General features: G+C 39.2%; 2 protein-coding genes across 2 annotated transcripts in view; one reads left to right on the forward strand and one right to left on the reverse strand.

The window, feature by feature from the left end:
* ctnna1 (catenin (cadherin-associated protein), alpha 1) overlaps positions 1-24788 on the forward strand; it is a 111976-nt gene that overhangs the window by 54877 nt on the left and 32311 nt on the right. Inside the window, exons 8-12 of the mRNA XM_026225042.1 lie at positions 11868-11948; positions 12162-12314; positions 21945-22037; positions 22335-22491; positions 23813-24013. Of these exons, the coding sequence (XP_026080827.1) occupies positions 11868-11948; positions 12162-12314; positions 21945-22037; positions 22335-22491; positions 23813-24013 (685 nt within the window). The remainder of the gene's footprint in view (positions 1-11867; positions 11949-12161; positions 12315-21944; positions 22038-22334; positions 22492-23812; positions 24014-24788) is intronic.
* lrrtm2 (leucine rich repeat transmembrane neuronal 2) lies at positions 2830-8839 on the reverse strand. Its single transcript, XM_026225043.1, has 2 exons — positions 7510-8839; positions 2830-6994 (listed from the first exon to the last, which is right to left on the reverse strand). The coding sequence occupies exons 1-2, from the start codon at positions 7511-7513 to the stop codon at positions 5370-5372; spliced, it is 1629 nt and encodes a 542-aa protein (XP_026080828.1). The 5' UTR covers positions 7514-8839; the 3' UTR covers positions 2830-5369.

Below are 24788 nucleotides of genomic sequence, written 5' to 3' on the forward strand. Positions count from 1 at the left end.
AAATGCTCTTTAAACTCAAGCTTAGTTATCTTTTCTGGCTCTGTTGCCATGCGTTTCATCATTGCATTATTATAAACTACAGCTCTAAAATCAACATTTAAAAGTCATTAATTACTAATACACACACATTCCTAGATCTTTTAGCTATCCTCAAATTATTTGTATTTTGATTACGTGTATGACTAGATGTAAAAAAAAAAAAAAGAAAAAAAAGAAACTTTGACGTTATCCGTATTTATCTTCGTGCTTTTTCAGCATAGGGGTTGTGCGCTTGACATACACAGCTAGTAATTAGCACAACAACATTTGGTATCATCTTAACATCCAAGGGCAGAAACACTTCAGCTGAATCTAACGAAAAAATGCTTTTATTTTTCGGTAGCTGGTTCATTGAGCTGCATTGCTTTTCTTGCTATCATTTCCTTTTTGTTGACCACTTTGATCAGGGAGTGGATGAGGGATGACTACCCTTGGTGGCTAATGGAGCTTCGGCCCTTTGCTTTAATATAGTTCATTTTGAGAGACTTGTTTTGAAGAGCGGTGTCCATTCATCCTCTGGAGTCCCTGAGAGCCCCGAGCTCTAAGGAAATGATGGTGAGAGAAAAAGAACCTTTTTCGTAGACTTTAAAACAGAGGGAGCAAATTAACATTTGGAGCGACTGCTGTGGTACAATAAGAAATCCTCTAAACGTATTAGCCCGTTTTCATCTGGTTTTTGAGTTGCCTTTTCTTTTGTGTGTGTTCGGTGACTTCCTGCAGGGTTTAAATGAGCCTTCGTAATTGGGAACATGACGTACAGTTCAAATGCAAAGTTGAGATGAACAATATCCTCTCACTTCTTGAGTTAAATAATTTCTGTTATCATTTCTTTAGATGGGGACGGACCTCTGCCACGTAGGGCCACAACCAAATTAATAGTGACCTTTGGAAGTTAATAGCTTCCTTTCCCAATGAGTGAAAAGCCCTAGAAAGCTGCTGCATCTGAAGCCTCTGTAGTCACAAAGCCTTTTCTCTTACACACTCTGTCTGGTCAAGAAATGACTGTCCTCTATAAATCATGTTCAGCTTCAGCCATCCTCACCCCACCCTGACTTCCCAACATCGTTCCTTTATCCCCATAGAAAATGCCTTTAGGCACAGCATCGGTGGACCAGTGGTCAACAGCTGCCCGGAGGGAGTCGACCAATCACTTTTCTTTAGCTTGTGCCTGCAGTAAAATCATTCAAATCAATTCTATCGTCTGGGTTACAAGACCTTGAGATTTACAGAAGAGATAAAATCTTTAAACTGTGAGGCAGCAATCACAGATGACATGCGCAATATTAGTGTTGTTCAAGTGTCTGGATAGATGAATGTATTATTTATAGAAAAAGCATTACAAATGGCTACATAAAAGCTGATGTTCACTGTGCCTGATGTATTGGACTCCCAAGGTTAGGCATACAGTAGCAGTCAGGATATTATTTATGTGTTTTGTCCCCTTCATTCTGCACTGGAAATTGGTTTTCTTCCAGCTTGCCCTGCAGTACTTGTGCAGTGCACAGTATATAACACAGGCAGATAGCTGTTGTGGCATATACTTGCTGCCACCCTTACACTTTTGAAACCTCCATAGGCTTCAGTGTTACTGAGTAAATCACTGGATTTCCTCTAGGCTGTACAATATACCAGTATTTTATTTAAATTTGATTATTTGAAATAATTTAATTGACTTATTTTAAGTATTATTTATTTATAGATTTTTTGCAGTTTCATTATGGGCAGGATTCCTCTTCCTGGCCAAAGCTCCGATTTTACAGTATTATATTCTCAGAATAATATAGTTTTGGATGAAAATCAGTGATGTGGGTACAGAGTGACTAACTTGCCTTTTCATTTCATTTAATTTTGGAAGAGTATTTCTGGAGCGTCTGAGACCTCAGTAATTTCCCACTGGTGGTGTCATGCATCAGCACCATTTTACATTCTCTGCTCGCCAAAAAAACTCAGAGGATATATGTATATATGCTGCACTTCACTTGAGAGAAGTAATGGTCACGTGTGATTCTCCTATATCATGCTGCTTTTCTGCCACCGACCACCAACCTACCACTATATAGATTTGTATTTAAATCAAGAACCAGTGGGCTAGATAATCATTTTCAACCAATATTAATCATTATGTGTTTTTATAATAGCATTTTTAAGATGATTTGAACACTATTCTGCTGTGGGCTAGAATTTTGGTCGTGCTGTTGTTTGATGCCAGTCATTCAGGCAAGTTGTTATCTCGGTTAAGAAGGGCAGGTGAGTACCGGGTTATGATAATGTTAATGATATCAAAAGCCATTTACTTCACAAGGGCACCTTGTCTGCAGCCCAGACCAAATACCCTGAGTGCAGCATTCTTAAAAGCCTTTCAGCCATCTCTGTATTCAGCACGTTTGATACATGATAGAGTTTCTACAATCCTTTGTGTAGAAGATCTTTAAAAGGAAGGCAAGTATACAGACAAGTAAGATCTTGGGTATCTAAAGAGCATATTAGACCAAAACGGTTATAAATTGTAACATTTTTATTTAAAAATATACGTCTTAAGGAAGAAAAAAAAAGATCTTCTCAGTTGGCCACATCTTTACCCACTATACAGATATGAAATAGTACATATTACAATACAAAAGGAAAACGCTGGGCTTTGGGGAGAGGAGGGTGAGAAGCATTCATTTTTGCACAAAAAAGTTTTTGGGTTGGCCAGAGTAAGCAGCAGGACTTCAGCGTATGGCAAGATAACCCCCCCGCCCCCCAACAAAAACCGTTTACATGAGTGCAAATGAATTCATGGTCAGTGTGTTTTTTTTTTTTTTTTTTGTGATTGGTTATAAGATGAAAGTTTAAACATTACAGTGTTCGTCAGTATTTCATTAGGAAGTCTTTCTTCCCCAACATGTCTGAACTATCAGATCAGGATGTGAGGCTTGTATTTTTTTTTTCTTCTACTTCTTTTTCTGAGGGGATGGTGCTGATGTTCATGTTTTCTTTAAACATGCGATTTGTTTTTGAGGAATTCAGAAAGCGAAGGTCAGCTGCACTAAACCCAAAACAATGCAACACCATTGGTGGAGGTTCTTGGCTTGGTAAATGTTAGCAGTAGGTTTCCTCGTTCAGTCCAACAGCATCTGATAAATGCATTTTGGAATGTTATTTCTCAGCTAGACCTCTGGCTGCACGGAAAAGATCAGCTATACAGACCTGCATTCCCTTTCTATTTGTCTTTACCAACATAAAATTGTGTCTTGTGGCGTTGGAGTTAGTAAAAGAATATTAGCAGCTGTTCCAAACTCATGGTATTTTACAGCACCCTCTAGAGGACAACTTTAATCAGTCTCTTCAGGCATGTTTCATTTCAGTATTAAGTTTTTTCGACTGTCATAAGGAGGGTGCCAATTTCTCAGATTGAGTTTTCAACCCAAAACCTCTGCCTGTGTATGACTACATGTTTCTTTTATTTTTAGCCTTTTTTTTTCTTAAGCTATATAGCTTAATAACTAATTTCTTTATTCCCCAATGAGGCAATACGCCTTACTGTGGTGCAACTAGGGTGGCGACCAGAGCTTTCCAGCAATTGCTCAGGATGTTGTCGGTCACTTTTGTCATGCAGTTCTTTTTTTTTCCTCTAATGGTTTCTGTACCCTGATTTAGCCTCAGTCGGTGGCTCCTAAGATGCTCATTGACTTCAATTAGATGCTAACCATTGTGTTTGTGTTCCCTGTACCCCCTTTGCATCCCTACCCCCAACTCCTGATTGCAACACAAAGAGCTTCTGCAGCAGCGGCTTCTTTAGTTTGATGCTAATGTCTGTCCTCTCAGTGCTGCATACAAATTTCTCCTGACCCAGCCTCTCTCCGTCTTCTGCATGCTCTCCTGAGAGCTGCGCTACACTTTACTTCAGCTTTTCTCTCTGTTTCTGTTTCTTTAGCGTCCTTGGTATGAACCTCTGTTTATTTCTTGCACAGACGAAAAATACCTTTTTTGTCTTCATGGGCTAAAAGGAGCAAGGCTATGAAGTAGTAACTCTCTTGTCTTTTTTTTTTTTTTTTTTTAATACTGATTTTATACTGGCTGAAACTTGCAGGGCAGAGGTTTGGGGTGATAGAATATTAGATTAATTTTCCCTGAGCTTAATTCACTCAATGTTGAAGCTGTCAGGTATGGTTATGCTCTTTGCTGCATTCGAACAGTGCGGCAAATGTACGCCTGTATTTTTAGGAGGCAATTGTCAGTGTCCTCTGCATGCCTTCTTTTTCTAGCTCTTCCCATCTCCCTAGGAAGGTGTTCTCGCTGGTGTTTGCTTCTTCGTCTAGCATTCCTTGATGGTCTCTTCCATTAATTAATGACGCAGTGATCTAAGCAGCATTGTTCTATCACAGTGAGGATGTCAGAGTTTGGAGCCATCTCATGTAAGAATATATGCACAATGATAATTGAGGGATTGCCTATGAGGGAGCTTGTTCAGACATTTTGTTAGAACCAGTGCAGGGCGATATTGGACATTAACCTTTTTACACAAAGTGCTAGGCTTTAAGATTTCAAGGAAGCAGACAGAGTTTATTGAATTTATCCAAATGCAGAAATGGGAAGGCAGTTAAGTGGTCTCATTGGTTTAAATTTAAGACTTGATCAAAGTGAAATGATCATTTCGGACACCTAAGGTGGCCAAAAAATGCGAGTGGGTTGAATTCCCTGTTCAAATTTCATTGTGGCTCTATTTGTATCAGTACTTGTTTTCAATTTAGAAAATGTGAGTTTAAAAAATATGCTTTGTGCCCATTTTTTTTCTGTCTCCAAAAGTGAGTGTGAGTGAGATCTATAGTTTTGCTAACGTGCATGAAAATTCTTTTTTTATTTTTATTTTTTTACAAAAAAATCCTTTTAAATTTGCACTGCTCAGCATATGTAACTATTTTTCCATGGAATAAAATTTCACCATTTATCAGAAGATATGTCATTTTATAAACTGGTTTCTGGAGCGCAGGGTTCCAGGCGGTTTGGCTATAGATTTCTCATTTCCTCTGTGCTGCAGAATACATAGTACACAAACTGGTGATGCTGTGATGCATCCAACCTTCCTTGGCTGAGATTGATTGCCCCAGCTAGATATGAACCTTTGCATTTTGTATTACAAAAATAAACTTGTTGATTTCTCTATATTTCCTCTTTTACAATACCTCCCAGTCATCTCAAGCTTTCATAGATTTCCAAAGCTAACAATTTCAAAGAAATATTCTTCATACAAACTGAAAAGGGGGGGGGGGGGGGGGAGTCCAAAAGCAAACCCTGTTTCTTTTGAAATGGACAAATGGTTAAACCCGGAAACTGCAGGAATAAATAGTTTATACTTCACACTCTTTATAAGGCAGTTGCTGACATTTGCACTGCCCGTAGCCATTGATGATCACGAGTGCACCCTCCTCGTGACTGGGATCGTACTCGTTATAGGGCACCTGTGTGGCTAGGTCGGCCATTGGCTGTCTCTGCTGGGTCCTCATCTGTCGCCTGTTCTGAATGGCCGAGCAATGGCGGATCCGCCTCAGTGTGGGAGGGCAGCATTTTCGTGATATGTACACTACAAAAATGATGAGGAAGAAGGAAAACAACAGAGCCATGGTGCCAATGATGACCCTCTGGGTCAGCACTGTGTTGTCTATTGCAGAGTAGTCCTCTGTAATCTCTGCCCCCTCCACTGTCATGGTAGTAGCGAGGGCAGTGCGTGGGGGTTGTGTGGTGGTGGTAGTAGTAGTGACAATCGTAAAGCTCCCAAAATCCTCTGCATAGAAGTCTTGCGTAGGGGTCTGCATATTTCCGAACAGGGAGCTTGTGATCTCAGGGAGCATGGCCTCTGTGCTGGTACTGGTCAGTATAACTGGGGCCGAGAAATTTTGGCAAAGTTGGAATCCGTAAACGGCATCCAGTATTTCCTCACCCTGTGCGTACTCAGGACTGTGGCAGAGGATAGAATGTTCCCATCTACCCTTAAAGGTGCTCAGCCAAGTGGCCAAATTGCAGATCCGTTTGGTACATTCCCAAAGGTTGCTTGAAAGCCCAATCACATTTAGGGACTTCCACATATCCATGGTTTGGGTATCGAGGCTGGTCAGTTTGTTGTTATCCAGCAGCAGGATCTTAAGGTTGGGCAAAGTATCAAACACGTCGGGGGTGAGTATGCGTATCTCGTTCCCAGTGAGATCCAGTTTCTCCAGAGTTGTCCATTTCCATTCCATGGTGCATGTTAAATTGTTGATCTTGTTCCACTGAAGATAAAGGAACTGGAGGGTGACCAGACGAGGGAAGTGCGCCAAGTTAATCTTGGTCAAGTGATTGTGTTCCAAATGGAGCTCCCGCAGCTTAATTAACCCAGCGAAGCCATTCCGGGCCAGGCTACGGAGCCGGTTGTTGCTCAGACCAAGGTATTCCAGGCTCCGGCAGTCCCAGAAGGCTCGCACAGGCGTCGTACGCAGTGAGTTTGATCGCAGGTGTAGGATCTGGAGTTTCCGGAGCCCGTGAAATAACTCAGGCTCCAGAGCTGTCATCTGGTTGAAGGAGAGATCCAGGATCTGCAGGTTGATGAGGTGGATGAAGGTTGTGTTTGGCAGCTTGGTGATGCGATTTGAGCTCAGGTTAAGGTCTTTGAGCTTGTACAGCCCCTGGAAGGCATCCTCATGCACTGTGGTTATTTGGTTGTGGTCCAGGTGAAGCCAAGTGAGCTGGGTGAAGCCAAAGAACTGGTCTGAGCTGAGCTCGCTGATGCTGTTGTGTCTGAGCGAAAGTCCAAGGGCCCCTTTATCCACACCATCTGGGGGCGCCAGGAGCCCCTGCGTGTCGCAGTAAAACTGCAGGTCTTCACATCGGCATTTCTGGGGGCAGGTTGTGCATGACACAGGAGGGAGGCACAGTAGCATGCTGATCACACAAAGTGCCGTTGGTGCATGTCCCACCAATGGCCACCTTGAATGGAAACCTGGGTGGGTTTAAAGATAAGAAAATAAACTGGGGGGAGGAAAATCTAATCATTGCAGTACACAGAAAGGTTTTGAAATGATGATGGCACTCTCTCTGTATTTGTCAGCTTTCAATGCTATCTGCTTGTTGATCCAAGAATTTTAAGAATGTTTTAAGAGGAATGACTTGCACTACTAGTTATGTTTACTTAAGTAATTTTAATGCATAAATTATCCATCCATATGTTTTGAACTGCAGTATTAGCTTTTTATTCAGTTTCATTACATTTTTTTCCCTAGGATGTAGTTTCTAATTTAAAAAAATGATCATCCTAGTTTGTCATATTTTTTTTTTTGCTGCAAATGAATGCTTGTTCAATATTACAAGTCTACTAAGTAAAAAAATAAAAATAAAAAGGCAAGTAGCTTTTTAAATATATAGATGTTTCTAGAGACCCTGCCAGTCACTGTCCCCCCTCCTATTCACTACATTGCCTATTCAGGTCCAGACTCTGTGAATAAAAGGCTAACTTACCCATTCTTTTGTGTACATCGGAGGCTGCATTCAACTGTCTTTTTCTGCAGACTTTTGGAGCAACCAGATGGAAGAGAAATCCACAGGGAAAAAAACCTTTTGGGTAAAAACAAAAGGAATCAAGCTATTCAGAAATAAAGAAGTGTGATGCCCCCCCAGTTGAACCAAATTCAGGAATTCCATGTCCTGGGATGCTGTTTTTTCTCTTTTCCGGTCTGTCCTTTCTTCAGTCCTGCTATTTAATTCCCAGATTAAGACATTATTTGCCTTCCAAGAATCCTTAAATTGGAAGTTGATGATTTGCATCCAAAGCAGCACCGCTGAGCAGATCCCTCCGTCCCTTAGCTGCCTCTTTCCTTTTCCACTGCAGTGATGTCAGCTCAGTTGGTTAATTGAAGATCACGCTCTCCTCTTTCATTGCTCGGGGTCCTTCATCCCTAACTTGTTGATGGCAGGCAGAGGCTGCACTTGCGACGCCAGTTCCGTGTGTCTCTGCTGTGTTGTGTGGAGTTCTCGGCACCAAGGAAGGGGAGATGCAGTGAGGAGAAAAGCAGAGGAGAGGAGCTCAGATGTTATTCTGTGCTTTTGTTGCAGCCACTCACTGCTACAGAGTGGTGGCAGGCTGGCGTCGATCACCAGTGCAGTTTCTCCCTCTCTCTCTTATGCGCGCTTTGGTTCGCTCCCTGGCTCGCTCACTTTCTGCCTTGCACACACTCGCAGTGCTTTGGCGCTTGATTCAACACACCCTCCCCCTCCCTTACTTTTTTTCCCTCTGGTTTGTCACAGTCATAATATTGATAACTGCAACGTGTTGCGGCAGTTCCCAGCCGAAATTAACAATTACATTAAATCTCCTCGTCTGCTTGCTGTCTGGTCAGGTATATATGTGTGTTTGTGATGAAGATGGGTAGTTTAGTACTTTGTAGTAATAAATCAAAATACATATTAAAAGATTTTACATTTAGTTTGTATTTTGGGTGTTTACTTCAGTTAAATGTTGCTGAATGGATTTACAATATAATTTAGTTGGCACAGGAAGCTGATACTTCATTTTTATATACGATGACTTGCAATCAGATTTTTCCTTCCTTCCTCCCGCTCCATCTCCCTTTCACTCGTTCAGGTTTTCAACACGAAACGCGTCACAAGCAAACCAACGTCACAGAGACCTTTTATACTCCTGTCGATCTGCGGTGGTGGGGACGGAGTCTGAATGCTGGACTTATTAGAGCATTCACACTGCATAGCCCCACAGGAGATTTCACTAAGCAGAAGACGTGCGCAACATAGCTGTTGTCTGCATTTTCCCCAGCCCCTCTGTCTGTTGGCTAATTTTTCTATGTGTGGGTTTGCTTAACCCTCTGGAGTCTAAGGGTATTTTTGGGGCCTGGAGAAGTTTTGTCATGCCCTGATATTTGTGCTTTTTTCAGTTTCTTATAAATATCTAAATGGGTAAAGTCTAATATCACTGTAATCAGCACAAACTAGGCTATAATAATATGTGAAATGCATGTATGTACATGATTGTATTTTTGAGAAAAAAAATGTTATGCATGGTTAGTGAAAAACTAAAAATGTTAAATCACTTGAATAAGGCCATAAAACACATACATAACATTGGTTCCCGGGACTGTTGAGAACTGGAGCTTGTAGCCTAGAATTTTTCTTTCAAAATTATGTGAAAATCATCTTGTTTACTCATTCACAGAAAACAATATATTGATTTAAATTTTCTAAGACACTTTTTGATGGTAAAAGTCGTATGCGAGTAGGCGTCAACTATCATGAATATCATTGTGATTTACACCAGAGAAGACAAAGGGCCGCATAATGAGCTGCATAATGAGCCTCTCATTCAACTGTGCCACTGAGTGAGGAGTTACAAGAAAGAATGTAATGGAAATGAAACCGTTCCTTTTTTAATGAAATCAAGTTTGACATGTTGGATGACAGCCTGTCATGCTTACTGCCTTTTTTTTATTGACCTGGACCATTTCGATTTCAGAATAACGTTATGTAATTTTATTTAATATTAGCTTGTATTTAATATTTTAGTAGTATATATTTGTATATGTTTTTATATATTTCATATTACTTATTTATAATAAACAGGTTTCGTTAAGTCAGCTTTTTTGTTTGCTCACAGACTTAAAACTCAAGTCATTGCAAAGACATTTTCTCAATTCCCCTTTAAAACAATGCTGCTACCGCCATCAATGTGCGCTTTTGTAACACATTCTCTGCTTTCAGTAAATTTCAAGACCGTTATTACTAGATGTCAAATCCCCTGCTGTGAAAAATCATTCCTGTTATGTGTAATTGTTGGTCTGTTGTAGTTGGACTCTTTGCATTATGTGACTTTTTCCCCTCCCAGAATCTCATGGAATGAGTTGTATTTAGGACCTCATGTCATGTTAAAAAGCTAAACTTTATTATTTATTTTTTTTCACAATTGTCAGATTTCGGTCTTCTGTTTTGAATACAATGATGGGTATCTAAATGTAAACGTGACTCTAAACCGGCCCATTTATACAAATTTTTCCTTTATTTTGATATGCCACAGTCTAGTTAATTTTCCAAGTGTATAGTTTAGCACATCCCTATTTATTTATTTTATAAAGATTTATTTTTTGGTTTCTCCTGTGCACAGGGTGACTGTGGGTTGTGCTAAAATTGCTTTCGTGCCATTGTACCCACTGTGCTTAATTTGAACATCTGCGTTTCTTTTTTTGTGGTGGTCACTTTTGAAAATGACCTGGGCTGTTTTGTGTGCGTATGATTTATTTGTTTGTCTTTTTTCTCCATAGGTCATATTACTTTCTTTACAGATACTTTTCTCACTGGTGTGTAATCTGCTCTCAGGGGATGTCTCTGCTGAGGAGGACTGTTTTAAAGTCTTTTTTTTTTTTTTTTCTTGCACCAGTCTGTGGGGAGATTTGTTCATGTTGAAAGCAGAGCTCTACCCTGACCATCATTAACTATACTTGTGAAAACACCATGTGTTTGGAGTGTGAGAAATCAAATGACTGGCCAATTAAGTGGAGAAGCTCGAAGCAAAATCAATGTTGTGGGATCCAAGCCATTTTGCCCTCCGGGGAACATGCAATCATATAGGTAATATCTGTCAAGTTCTCTTAGTTGCACTGTGGATGAATGTACCGTTTGCACTAATCTAGGTAATTTTTGTTCAACTCAATGAGCAACTGATATCAAGGCTGGTGATTTAGAATTGACAGCCCCTCACCGTTATGCTGGAGAGTATATATTGCTCTGAAGTGCTTTTATCCAACTGGCACAAAATCAGTAGGGGTATTAAGTCCGATGGCATTCACTTGCCTCCTGCCGTATACCACCCAGTGGGGTGAAGAAGTAGGGTGGCCGAACTGCCAGTGCCACTGCCATATTTCATTGACTGTCATGCTTTTGCTGCTTGTGTCCCTGTGACGGCCTTCCTCCAGGCTTTTCCCTGTGCCGGAGATTTACCTACCCACTGCACATGAGCAATTTGTCTGTAGCATTTGAGTGAGATCCACTCTCCCAAAACTAGCCAACCTGGCTTAAAGCGCTGGACAAGTGGACGCCTTGTAAAGTGTGGAAATTGCCCAGATTTATCTCCAACATCAATTGCAATCATTGTGTTGGCTAACATGTGAACTGTGCTTGGCCAGGCTTAACTCCTCCTGCCTACCTTCCTCTGAACTTTGTGTATTGTTAAAAGCTGTCTGACTCATCACATAATGGGTTTTGTCTGGAGATGTAAGTGCCTCACTTACATTTTAATCCTTGAAGGTTGGGGATGGAAGAATCAGACACCAGTTCAAAAGAATTTATCGCATTTTGACTCATCTTGTAAGGGTGCCTTTGCCCTACAACCATTTTTTTGTGTTTTTTTTTGTACTTGCACTGCAGGAGAGCTATTTGTGCCATGAATTATTTCATGGACCGCTTAAGCCCAGCTCAAGAATGTGACAGACAAAAACTCTGGATTTTTGAGCTGAAAAATGTATCTGTGAAAGAATGTGGGCGGGTGCCTCCTGACTGTACCACAAGTCACGTTAGTCATACAAAACAATCATCGCCAAAGGGGGGTAAAAGAACCTAAACCTCTACAAAGTTTTCAAGAATTAAATGAAATGTTTGCCACAGGGGGTTGTAACCATCAAAGTGACTCATGCTGTTAAACTTTTATCTTCCTCTGTAGAAAATGCATCTTATCCATCATATCTTATAAGTTTGTCTTGTCCTTTCGGTCCTCAGCTTTAACTCCCACCTGTCGTTTTTTCTTTTTCCCAGCGAGCCTGACTATAACAAGTTTAAATGAGCCTAAGTATATTTTCCCCTGTTTGTTTTTATCACAGGCTGGACATAAAGAGAAGAGCGATGCCCTGAACACGGCCATCGACAGGATGACTAAGAAGACCCGTGACCTGCGCCGACAGGTCTGTTCACTTTGAAGCAGTGCACAGAATCACATTTATTTTGATTATAGGTGTCAACAAGAGTACTTTATGTCCTTCTCCTTAATCATGACTGTCCCTCTTTAGCTGTACGTTGTTTACATTGCGTATTAAAAATGAAAACACCACACTCAGGTCCTTTGAGTGATCATAAACTAGCTAAGGATTTGTTTGTTTACATATTCATAATTTCAGCTGCGGAAGGCTGTGATGGACCACGTGTCAGACTCTTTTCTGGAGACCAATGTTCCACTGTTGGTATTGATCGAGGCTGCCAAGAATGGTAATGAAAAGGAGGTGAAAGAATATGCCCAAGTTTTCCGTGAGCACGCCAACAAACTGATTGAGGTAGGCACCTGTTTTCTGCTCCATAAAGTGCCAATTACTGTCCCTCGTCTGTTGCAGATTTTAAGTTCTGGAATTGTTTCAAAACAAATGATGGGACATTATTTGTACTCCTCCAGACGGCTATTCTTTTGTTTAACATAGCATCACGTGACTTGAAGCTAACTGGTGATTGTAGGTTTGTTGTCTTTAAGATATTTGTTGACATTTTTTGTACTTTTTATTTTTTATAATTCAGATAAGCCCTTTAGAGGTTTTGTTGTAGACGTCTGTTGAAATGCACAGACCAGTCCTGATCCAAAATTGGATTTTGTGCACTGTATCTACTTGCATTTGTAGTATCTGTGACGAACATGAAACACAATTTGAGTTGTTTTGCCATACTAAGTTAAATGAAGAGATGAGTCAGGACAGACAGCGTAACTGATTATGGTGGTGGACTACTGAGTGCATCTAATAAAATAAAAAAAACGTCCATATTTTAGGATGCTGTGCTTGAAAGGGGATGGTTTAAGAGACTCTTCTTCTCAGAGAGGGTTTTGGTATGTTGACAGCATGCTTGAAAGTGCAGCCCAGAAGTTGCATCTCTAAATTCATCCCCATCAAAATATCGCTTTTGTAACAAATTCTCCACTTTCAACAGATTTCAAGACAATTACTGTCAGACTTCAAATCCATTGCTGTGAGCAGTGTTCCCATTATTATGCATAATCTGTATACATTGTGAGAACTATGATATTTCTGTCATAGTTCATAACATTCAGCCCTATTAGTAGGATGCTGTCAGTTCCCCTATTTAAGCCACGCCCCCTGAAACATCCTAATTATACTAGATACTACATGAGAATAATATATAGATTTACAAATCACTAATAAAAAGTGCCTTATGCCACCAACAAAACAGAAAAAAATAGAAGCCGTCACTTCTGCAAATAGTTAGTACGCACTTGGAGGGTAGAAACTTTCCATTCTGATTCCTACATTCAGGCTTATGTAAAAACAGAATAAATTTTCTTCTATAGCCAGCGCCATTACTATTTATGTGGGAATGCAACTGAAGTCTCTGTCATGACTGCTTGATCCAAGCAAGCATGTCACAGCCCTTTTATCCTTTATGCTTCATATTTTTTGTGAAGTGTCAGACAGGAGTCAAAGTTATACTTCATAGTGCGGTACAAATGCAGCAAGACTGCTAGGTTTACAGTGCCGCAGTCAGGGAATCACTGCATTTGTATGGGCAGTCACAACTGTGAATCACATTTTAAGCTCGGCCAAAGAGTGAATCTCCTCTGAGCCCAAGGTTAAGTGTTGCCTCCGTGGGGAAATGTGAAACAGCTGGATTTCTAGTGTCTTATTGACGGACTTCACAAGAAATCTGCATTGTCGTGTCAGTTTGTGGCGACCGATAAATAGGCTGCGTCTCTTGTGGGGTTTTATTTTCCAGATAGATGGTTTTCATGCCGAATCACTGGGGGTTTTATATCTCGTGCTCACATTGGCAGGGCCAGTGACAAGCTGACAGAAATGTTAGCTATCCTCATTAGTTTTTCAAATCTGTTCATCTTAGTCCCTGTGGTAACACGTCATCCACAGACACTTCAGACTGACCTCTCCTCACAGGGGGCTGGCCGGCCCTCGCGTGACACACTCTGTACAGGGGAAGACTGGTGAAGGAAATTAAAGTGAAGGGAAAAGGAGGGGTAATGAGTAAAAGCCTCAAGAGTCTTACTGGGGGCTAAAGATAGTCAAAGCACAAAACGTCTCCAAAAAGTCACATCCGTCTCTGCCTCTTTCCTCCCCTTCTCCTCTCTCTCGCACGTTTTTCTTTGCCTTGATTTGACACCAGCCAGTGTCACACCATATGGATTTAAAACTTAATTCAAACATGGATTACATGAACAAAGCATGGGCTCATTTTTATAACTGCATTTGATTTACAAATGATTGTGGTTTGTGTTCTTCTCTCATTTGTGGCGAGGCAAGGTCTGCGTTTGTTCTTGAATAGGTTATATCCAAGCTGCTACATATTCATTCATTCAGTCGCAGATCTTTAACTGCACAGGTAGGAACTTTATTGGAACTGTAAACAGCTTAGAATTAGACTGAGTTATATTACTCGATATTTTTTTTTAACAAAAACAAAATATAATAATAGTAACTTATTGAACATTGTCTTTTTAATGATTTTGATGCCTTAAAATACTTCGACTTTGTTCCTAAAAACACCCACTATCAGTAAAGCGTAATGTGCAGCAAATTAGTAATGCACTAAGCCTGTAATCCAGCTGTGTAGAGAGCCAGCTAATGTGTGACCTTGTGTTGTCTGCTTTTGTATGTGGAGGGTAGGTAGAGGGCTTTTTAATATGTAGCTTACGGGGGGACGGCATTGTCTGAAACAGCTGGAGCGTCTCACTCCTGGTTCATATCCAGTCTGTTGGCAAGGCAATGTATTCTTGTGTGTTAGGGATTTCGCATTTATGTAGTTGCCTTCTGTTATAAAATGAACACAGTGGGTTGAAATGATGTGCCATATATGGGAACAGGGTTCCTACGCAATTTGGAAAAGTATGGAATTTAATTTTTGTATGGAAAAATTATTTGCATTTCCAGACGTTTGCCCCTATTTAGTATTCTATAATAGAAGATAATACTTTTAATAAATGTATCATAGAAGTGTGTATTCATAGCAGCTGTTTAGTGATTTATTTATTTATTTTTAGTGAGTGTCATTTATAAATGAATAAATTCAAGGTGCACATTTCATTATGCAAAAAATACAGGTTATATTGCAATATAATGCAAAAAATTAAATGATTCTCAGCACCATATTGCAGAGCCTCTAAAAGGACCTTTGCAAAAAAAAAAAAAAATATATATATATAGACTTTCATGTGCTCACAAAAAACCATTAAACTTAGAATATAAGAAAATACACACAGATCCCTCTATTGTGCCATCAGCCCATTTCTCAGTGTGGTTTCTGGCTGCTGTAGAGTAGGCTATGCGTTAAACCAGACATAAGGACTTAAAATAATACTGCCCTAACAAATGCCAAATGTTTATATATATATATTTCTTTTGCATTACCAGTCTTTTTATAGACCATTGAAATTGGCAAATAGGACAATGCACACAGCTGTATTGTGCCATCAGCTCATTTTGTGCCACGGTTTATCTGCTGCCACCGAGTACGTGCTAGATTCAATGAGAATGGTTTCTCGAGGCCTAAAATTTTTTCTTGTGCATGCAGATGTATGCAAGAAAATCTATGAAAAACCCCTGAGAAAAATCTTTACAGATGACTGTGCTATATACCAAATATAAAGCTTAAAAAAACGCTGTATGAACCATTTATGTTAAATATGGTCTGAGAATCTACTGAGAGGTTTGGAAATTTTAAGTCTGGAAAAGTATGGAATTTTGAAACGGAAAATGTGTAGGAACCCTGCAAGGATGTTCTAATATATTTTTGATGGGTAGTAAAGGCGTGCCTTGCAGCAAAAGATGCCTGCAGAGTGGAAATTATTTTAACCTCTCTTAACTCTGGGCTTGGATTCCTTCTTGTCCTTCAGTATGGTTAAATAATGAATCCTGAACTTTTATTATGCTGGGCATTTAAAATGAAAATAAAAAAAAATTGACTTAAAGTGCATTTTTTTCTTCCACTTCTTAAAGAAGTCATAACATAGCCTCCAGTGTCCCAAAGATTTTTATAAAATGTTTTATATCCATTTCATGTAAAATATATTTGCACAAAATAGACCTGCACAAGCACACATACACACACACACACATATATATATATATATATTATAATATATCAAGGCTCGGCATTAACGCTTGTCCGGGACAAGTTGACTTTGTGAAGGGGCGAGTGAAAGAGAATTTTACTAGCCTAACTAGACAAGAAACCTGATTAAAATTTTAATTGAAAACAATAACTTGGGCAGCACTCAACTTTTGGCAAGAATTATTCAGATTTTATTACTTTAAGTGTAAACGGTGACTAATAACGGATAATGTATTGAAATTTTCAAGGTTGCATCAGTTGACTCACGGAGAAATCAAAACTATAAATGCAACAGAAGACACAAAGAAACCAATTTAAACAAACATACTGTGGTCCAACAGATTGGTTGAATCAATGATTCACTCATTAAGACAGTGACAGTCATATTTAAAAGTATCATTGCCAAATCATTGTCATGTTTAATATGATTGATATAATATATATATATATATATATATATATATATATATATATATATATATATATGCATGCATTTGTGGGCAGCATAGTAACTAAAGGCGGACTCCCCTTGTTTTGTGTGAACTCTTGGTATTACTAACTGACTCAATCCTAATGATCTGAGTGGTCGGTTTATATTCAGTGAGCATATCTGCAATGTATACCAACCCAGCATAAGCCTAAAAGCAGCCTAATATTAGTGTAATTTGTTAACTAAATATATAAAATATTTTTATTTGACTGAATTTGTATTTAACATAATTTATTAGAAACATTGTAAGTTACTAATTGTAATGCTTACATTTTCTCAATCAGCAGATACAGAAAACGAACAAAGAAAATTTACATTATCAAAGATCATCGTCATTGACTTCTGTCTAGTGCGAGCTTTCACAAATGTGGCGCATGTGCCATAAACAAGTGAGATTTATGTTCTAAAATTTATTTTTTTCTTCCTCTGTTTAGAGTTTAAATATGGATGTAGTTATTGACCTTAGGGAGGCCATTTAATTTGCTGAAGCATCAATGTCTACAACAGGGATGAAACTGCAGCCAACTCTTCCCTCCCCTCACTGTATTTTTATTCCTGCAGAAGGCATGAAGTTGACACTCTTCAAGGGCTGGAAGAAGTGCCAGCTATGTGTTATCTCTCTCTCTCTCTCTCTCTCGCTCTCTCTCTCTCTCTTTCTCTCTCTCTCTCTCTCTCTCTCTCTCTCTCTCGCTCTCTCTCTCTCTCTCACACTATTTTTCTCAAAAGTGTTCTCAGAGACCACCATTCATTCAAATAGTTTATTTTGTAGAGGCTTTTGTGTCGTCTGGCATTCAGTACTGTTGGAGACTCTCCTAGCAACCTGCATACATCCCAAGAGTCTTCCACCATTACCTTTTTGTTAATTTCCCTTTTTTTTTTTTTTTTTTTTTGAAAGCCACTTATATGGACTTTGAACTTCTGAGCTTGCAGGAAGAGCAGCAGCTTGGCTTTGAGTGTCTGTTCTTGGGCGCAGAAACACAGTGGCGGTTCGGTTTATATACCATGAAATGCATAATTCCTGAAGCGGGATAAAAATAGAACAAGCTTAGTTTTATTGCCTCAAGGCCTTTTTCTCAAAGGTTCCTGGCTGCTCAAAGAACACTGAGATTGTGTAGGGACTAAACTACTGTACGACAGAAAATATGAGAGAGACAGGAAGCACGAAAGAAGCGAGTAGCGAGTAGACCAAAATGAGTAGGGGTGTAATTAACTGCAAGCCAGTTGAAAATCGATTTAAATGTGAAACTATTCAAATTGGTTGAGATACTAAACAAATCGCGAATCATTTAGGGGTAGGAGTTTATATGAATGTTTGTCTGAGGGGAACTTACTGTCTTTAGAAAAGTTTAGATGGTATTTTTTCTTCTCATCTTGACACTGTATAATGCATATTAATGTTCATAAGTGCAGCGCTGCTTTGTTTACAGCTGAAACCTAGGAAACACTTTAAGCGCCACCTGCTGGCAGAGAGTGAATCTGTGTCTCATTCATCTCGTCTCATGTTTCTATTTCATGCAGATATTTTTTCTATGAATAGTTTCACAAAACTGAAGTCGAACAATTCTGTTTTTGCTTCAAATTTAATAAAAATAAATAAATAAATCTAATTTAGATTAAAAAAAAATATTGCAGCATCTTTGTTTGGGTCAAGATTAAAATGCAGTGGTTGCCTCTAATTTTAAATGGAAAGAGCACAGACAGCCTTTTTTAAATTTTTGTATTTACATTTACATTATATTTAAATTTAGTTATTTAGCAGAAGCTTTTATCGAAAGCGACTTACAAATGAGGACAAATGAAGACTTACAAATTAAGACATTAGAAGCAATCAAATCCAACAAAAGAGCAATAATTTGTGAGTGCTATATTAGTATAGAATCATGAAATCAAAATCATGAATCAAATCATAAGTTGAGTGCATCGTTACATCGCTAGAAATGAGTGCTGCAGTTTAATAATTTGGTACGGTTCATTTTTGGGGGGTTTTCCACTGGGTACAGTACCTGGTACTTTTTTTAGTACAAACTTGTTTAAGGTTCCAAGTGAACCGTACTGTTACCAAAATGTGACGTGTAAACTCTGCTGATCACGCAGGATGGAGAGAATCATCACTACCTGCGTCACTGAACTTTGGACACAAACACAGAAGTAACACTAGATTTAAATCAGCACAGCCAGCGAAGGGTTGAATGCAATTGTTTTAAACGAGTGCACCTTTTTTTAACAACCAAAAAGTAGCCGTTTCATTTTCTGTTGAGGAAGTACAGACGTTCCTCTTGTTGATAGCAGAAGAGTGGATCCAGCGAGATGGGGCGACGCGGAATGAAAAAGTTTTTTCAGGAGTTGTGGCAGTAGAGGTGGTGCACCTATAACGACATATGAATAATACCGCCCACTCTAAAGTGGTACTAAACTGCAGTGGAAACACAAGCCGAGTTGTGCCGTACTGAGCTGAGTCAAGTCATACCATACAGTGGAAAAGTGCCAAAATTGCACAAAGCACAGGTTTTAAAAACTGTTCATTAGGGCTGTCAAAATGGCTGAAAAACTACATTTGAATTTTGTACTTTTATATTATCAAAATTCGAATTATATCAAATTTAAAATGCATAATTTCAGTTAGGGTGAAGAAAATCTTATGGCTTCGCTCCTGATCATCTGATAAAGGCCAAAATATACTTCGGCCGTCAGCGTCCATGCACCGTCTGCATTGTCATTTTCGTCATCAAGAGGGCTCGCCCGTATGCAGGTACTTTTTGAGACCGCACAGACGGAGCGCGTACAACAGCGCACGCATGACGTAAAGGCAAAAAGACAAAAGCGGTACTGTGTGTTGAGCTTGTCCGGCTTTTGAAAGCTATGCGGACGCTGCTTGGTGCAAGACGGAATAGAAAATGGAATGTGAAGTATACACGGGCCGGACCTTAAAGCAGCCTCCTTAACGCACACCTAAAATTTGAATGCAACATTTTTGCATTCGAATGTGGATTTTTATTTTAAATTCGATGAATATTCGAAATTTGAATTATTTTTTGACAGCCCTACTGTTCATACAATTTCAGCATTGTGTCCATTTTCCTCCAATCTTTTGAAGTGATTACCGCACTATTTGATCATTACATGGCCTCAAAAACCAAAGCAAGATGGAAGAGAAATGGATCATTTAAATATGAAAGATGCAGTAAGTTGAATGGTACAACTTGGAATGCATACCATAACATTAAGAAGAAAAAATAGGCCTGTTCCAGGTGGTGTCCTGTAATGTACTGAAGCACTGAACCCGTAGCTATATATATTCTATATATAAAGACTGTGAATTTTTTTTTTTTCATGAACCTAAATAAATAGATTTTTTTTACCCCTCTGAATCTAACCCACATTTCCACTATCTGTGTGGGAAGATCCACATACCAATGTGATAAGACTCATAATCTACCTGAACAGGAAATGAGAATCAGCTCACAATAAACGTTTATTCCTTATCCTGAATCTGCTTGACATTTAGCTGCAAATGAGCCCTGCAGAAGTCATATTTGTCAGTTCCTTGTTTTTAGCTTTAGCGCATCCACTCTGTTGCGTACTGTATGTGCTAGGCACCTTGTATAAGAACAAACTCAGTCCTTGGTTGACCCAGTGGTGCCACAGAGGGGTGAAATACCAGTTGCACTGATGGGATGTTACTCCAAGAAAGAACAGCCTCAGGAAGAGGATGGGTACTTGAAATGACTCTGAAATTATGCAGAGCTGCAAGCTATTGATTGACATTTTGACTGTTGCAGGTCAAACTAGTTAGTGTTAGACTTGCTTAAATCAGTGATGCTATTAAAATCCCTTTGTGGTAACCTTCTTATAAGCCTGTGGCACAAAAATTTAAAACTGGTCTATTTACTGTAGTAAATGCATTGGCAAAAAGTGCATAAAAATTGTGATAATAGTAATGGATAATTTAATAAATTGTTTGAATACAATTCTTTAATGCAATTCATTATTCCTTTTTGTTTATTTATTTAGGTAGGTCAGCAGTAATTAGCACAAAACCTAGCATAGAACGCCATCATGAGCTTATACAAGGGTAAAAATCCCCCTGGACAAATTTTGTGTTAACTGCTTTGCTCTCGGCTCCTTGGTAATGGTCAAGAATCTCTATACGCAGGGACAGAATCAGCAGCCTTCCGGTTGCAATCTTCCTGAGCGGCCAATAGATATGCAATCAAGTGGCCCTTAGGACATATTTCCACCAGATGTTTCATGTCAAACAGCTTGTGTATTATAGTGACTGTATTAACAAAGGTTGGCTTCATATTCTCCCCTGACCATTGGAGACCGCCAACCCCACTCTCCCCCAACCCACATACTTTGGAATTGAACGAGATTTAGCAGCTAAACACTATTGCACAAACTGAAGTGCTCCTTGTTCAGTCTGTTGGCATTTATATGTGTTTTGAATGCTTGACTAGTGTGTTTGCTAATGGCATCCTGCTGCTCAAGAGATTCCCAGTATGGTGCTTAAGGAAAGAGAGTGAACAGAAGAGCGTCGGCTGTGGTACTCCTGTAGTCAGTGGGGCGTTTTCTGTGACTGTGCTGAGCTCTGTTCACATTTACACTCCACTTGTGTTCCCCATTCCTGGCACAGCCAATTCTCGCACATTACGATAAGGTAGAGTAACTCCAAGCAGTCCCACTAAACAAATATGAGTGAAACTCCTTGGTAACATTTAATTAAAACGACTCTCGCCTTAAGTACTGAAGCTCCTCAGCAATGTACTGTACCTACTTTGCTGTATGAAGTGAGGCAGCGGAACCCTTAAAATCGAATTTCTTGCCTCAAAAAAAAAAAAAGGCCTCCGCAAATAGATGCAAATAACATCTGTTTGCACAGAATGTTTGGCGAATCGTAAGGAGGGAGATTTGTGGGTCAAAATGACAATTTATTCTAAAACATTATAAACGGCAGCAACAGGCAGCGAGTTTGCTTGCCTCAGCACTCTGGATTTCAGCAGCTTGTGAAGTTTCTGAAAGTGTCAGGAATATTTGCCTCTCTCACTTTCCTGAGGTAACAGCCGCCTGGCAGAACGGTGATTTAATCATCTCTAGAAACCACTCCCTGACGCTGTCAGCCATCATCCTGTGAATTGTATAAAATATATTCCCTATATGAGGAGACGACTAGACCTCAATTTCAGACTTTGCTTAATTCTCTAGGGCAATTTTTTCCTGCTATATTATTTTACCATTTTATCAAATAATCAGATCAACAGCTGACAGCAGGTATGTGTTAATTTAAAATTTGTTTGAGGGATGGAAAACGGTTTTTCATGTGATTTCAAAAAAGATGAATTATTTTCTGTTGTAGGTAGCTAACCTTGCATGCTCCATCTCAAACAATGAGGAGGGAGTGAAGTTGGTACGGATGGCCGCTTCCCAACTGGAAACACTTTGCCCTCAGGTATGCAGCATTTGACAGATGTCCCTGCAGTATGTCCTCACTCCACTGTGGCTTTGACTGCTTTTTAATCTGAGCTCCGATGACTATTCCTTCATCCTGGGGCTTTAACTTGTGTCTTTCCATTGAATAAACATGGTTTAATCCCAGTCATAATCTGAAACAATTGTAAATGTGTTTTGGAGGGTTGTTGCAGGGAGGACATGGGCTCAGATAATCAATCAACAGTATGTGTAGACATGATTTTTGGTTCTTGTACATCTTAAAAGCGGATTAATGGGTTGTTTGTGGTAATTGCAGGTGATTAATGCAGCCTTGGCCCTGGCTGCTAAGCCTAACAGCAAAGTGGCCCAGGATAACATGGATTTGTTTAAGGACCAGTGGGAGAAACAGGTGCGAGTGCTTACAGACGCAGTGGATGACATCACTTCCATTGATGACTTCCTCAGCGTGTCTGGTAAGCCCATGTTGTAGAGCTGGATCTTGGCTTTGAAATAGTGTTAAAGAGTTGTTTCACCTGCAAATGAATACCTTGCTCATTTACTCTACTCTTATGACTGACTGGCCTTTTCTTTCTTTTCTTTGTTGGAGAAAAAAATAAAAAATGATTTACAGAATATTCATGCTGTTCTTTTACCAACAAGTACAATAAAATGTAAGAGTGGGTGCGTTTCACTGAAATCTTTTTTTTCTGGTGGCTCCATCACTTTAGCCCTTCCACATGCAGTATGGTTCAAAAGTTTGTGGTCAATAAGATTAAAAAAGAATAATAACAAAAAATGTAAAGTCTGTTTTTCAGAAATCATTTATGCTGATTTGGTCCTCAAACATTTAGTTTTTGTTTTCAGTGTTAAAAACAGCTGTGTATGCTATTTTTACACAGTTTTATTTTAATGAATGGGAAGTTCAAAAGAACAGCGTTAATTTGCAATAGAAATCTTTTGTTACATTATACATCTCTCTTTCTGTCACTTTTGATCTGTTAATAAGAAGTATTCATTTATTTTTAAAACTCTTGGAGCACAATTGCTTTAAGAATCTGAACCATATTGTGTTTCATACATTTCATTTGTAAGTGTTTCAAACCCTTTCTGACAAAGTGTTCTTCAGTAATGGCACAATCTCACCAGATGTCATAAAGAACAAGCTTTTTAAATAGTGAAAAATGATTTCAACTAATGATAGGCTGCTTGGCTCCTGTCTGTTTGTACCGAACCCATTATAGCTTAATGCAGAAGAGGTGAAAAGCCTTTACACCTACATCTCTATCAGCAACTGATGACATGGGTCACTTCGGATCATGGGCCGTTTAGTGGCCACGTTCATTAACTTCTAAGGAAGAGTAAAAAAAAAAAAAACACGAGTATCAATTATCTCCTGTGGAACTGACGTTCTATCATGAGTGTTAAAGACTTACCATCCCTCTGTCAGACATGGCCATTAAGAGTTCTTGTTAAGCTGTAGGCTGACTGACTGCCTTCACTTCCTCTCAAGGACAGATTACAGTTTACAATGTTGATTTGCATTTCCCAGACACCTATTACTAAACTGTCTTGGTGTGTTGAATTTTTTTTTTTTTTTTTTTTTGTGTGTACATCCACCATTCTGGTTCCCATTAATGTTCTTAAGTCTGGGGCCATGTAAATACAGCATGAAGAATGAGGATTTCCTGTCTTCATGCTCTGCATTGTGTTTAGCCCTCTGTACATTTTCCAGTATTGTTTCCTTAGTTTTAAATATTGTCTTCTCTTGTAAATTTTTCTGTCTTTTTGCTTTAGAAAATCACATTCTGGAGGATGTAAACAAGTGTGTCATCGCTCTGCAAGAGAAGGATGTTGACGGCCTGGATCGCACCGCTGGAGCCATTCGAGGTAGAGCTGCCCGTGTGGTCCATGTGGTCACATCTGAGATGGATAACTATGAGCCTGGGGTCTACACCGAGAAGGTTCTGGAAGCCACCAAGCTTCTCACTGATACAGGTATAAACCAGAACAATGTAGACCTGAATTTATTTATGTTTTGCCATGAATGTCTGTAGCTACAGCCAATTGTAATTGTATTTATGTAAAATAAGCCAAAATCTGTTGTTATTGTAGTAGCGGTTTTAGTTTTGCACTAGTGTTTTTACAATGTGTAACACTTTATTGTCCATTTCTTTTATAAAATGGTGGAAAAGGGAATATGCATGAACAACATTTAATAATAAGAAACCGTAATTGTTTATGATTGACGTGTTATTTGGTGCAATAATATAAATGTTAATTTACCATTGTCTAACAGCTGCTTCGAACGTGCTTTATCCAATCCAATATGTCCATTTAGTATTATTTTTGGTGATGGCACTTGTGTACGTGTGATTAATTTCTGTTTAAAATCCATTGTTCTTGTTTAATATCTGAAAATGCTGCACAGGCATCCAAAAATAGCACTGCTGCCATCTGTGCCAGAATTTCCGTGAGTGGGTTTGAAGGGTGTTGGTACAAGAGTGCTGATTTTAAAACAAAAGTTACTATCTACTTCCTCACAAGGTTGCAAAACACTGCCATGCATTTGACGGCCAAAAATGCTGTCTAGATAGGCAGCTCACTAAGATTTAAGATGCTGTCTGTGACCAGGATCTGCACTCTATCTTTATTAGGAAGATAAAACATAATATTACTTTTTTTTTTGGTAGATAAAGTGTAATATTACTTTCATGTGCAGCTACATAATAGCCTTTGGATGCCTTCAGGAACCTTTTTAAGACTAAAATCA

This window comes from Carassius auratus, chromosome 39, assembly GCF_003368295.1.
Source record: "Carassius auratus strain Wakin chromosome 39, ASM336829v1, whole genome shotgun sequence".
Lineage (NCBI taxonomy): Eukaryota > Metazoa > Chordata > Actinopteri > Cypriniformes > Cyprinidae > Carassius > Carassius auratus.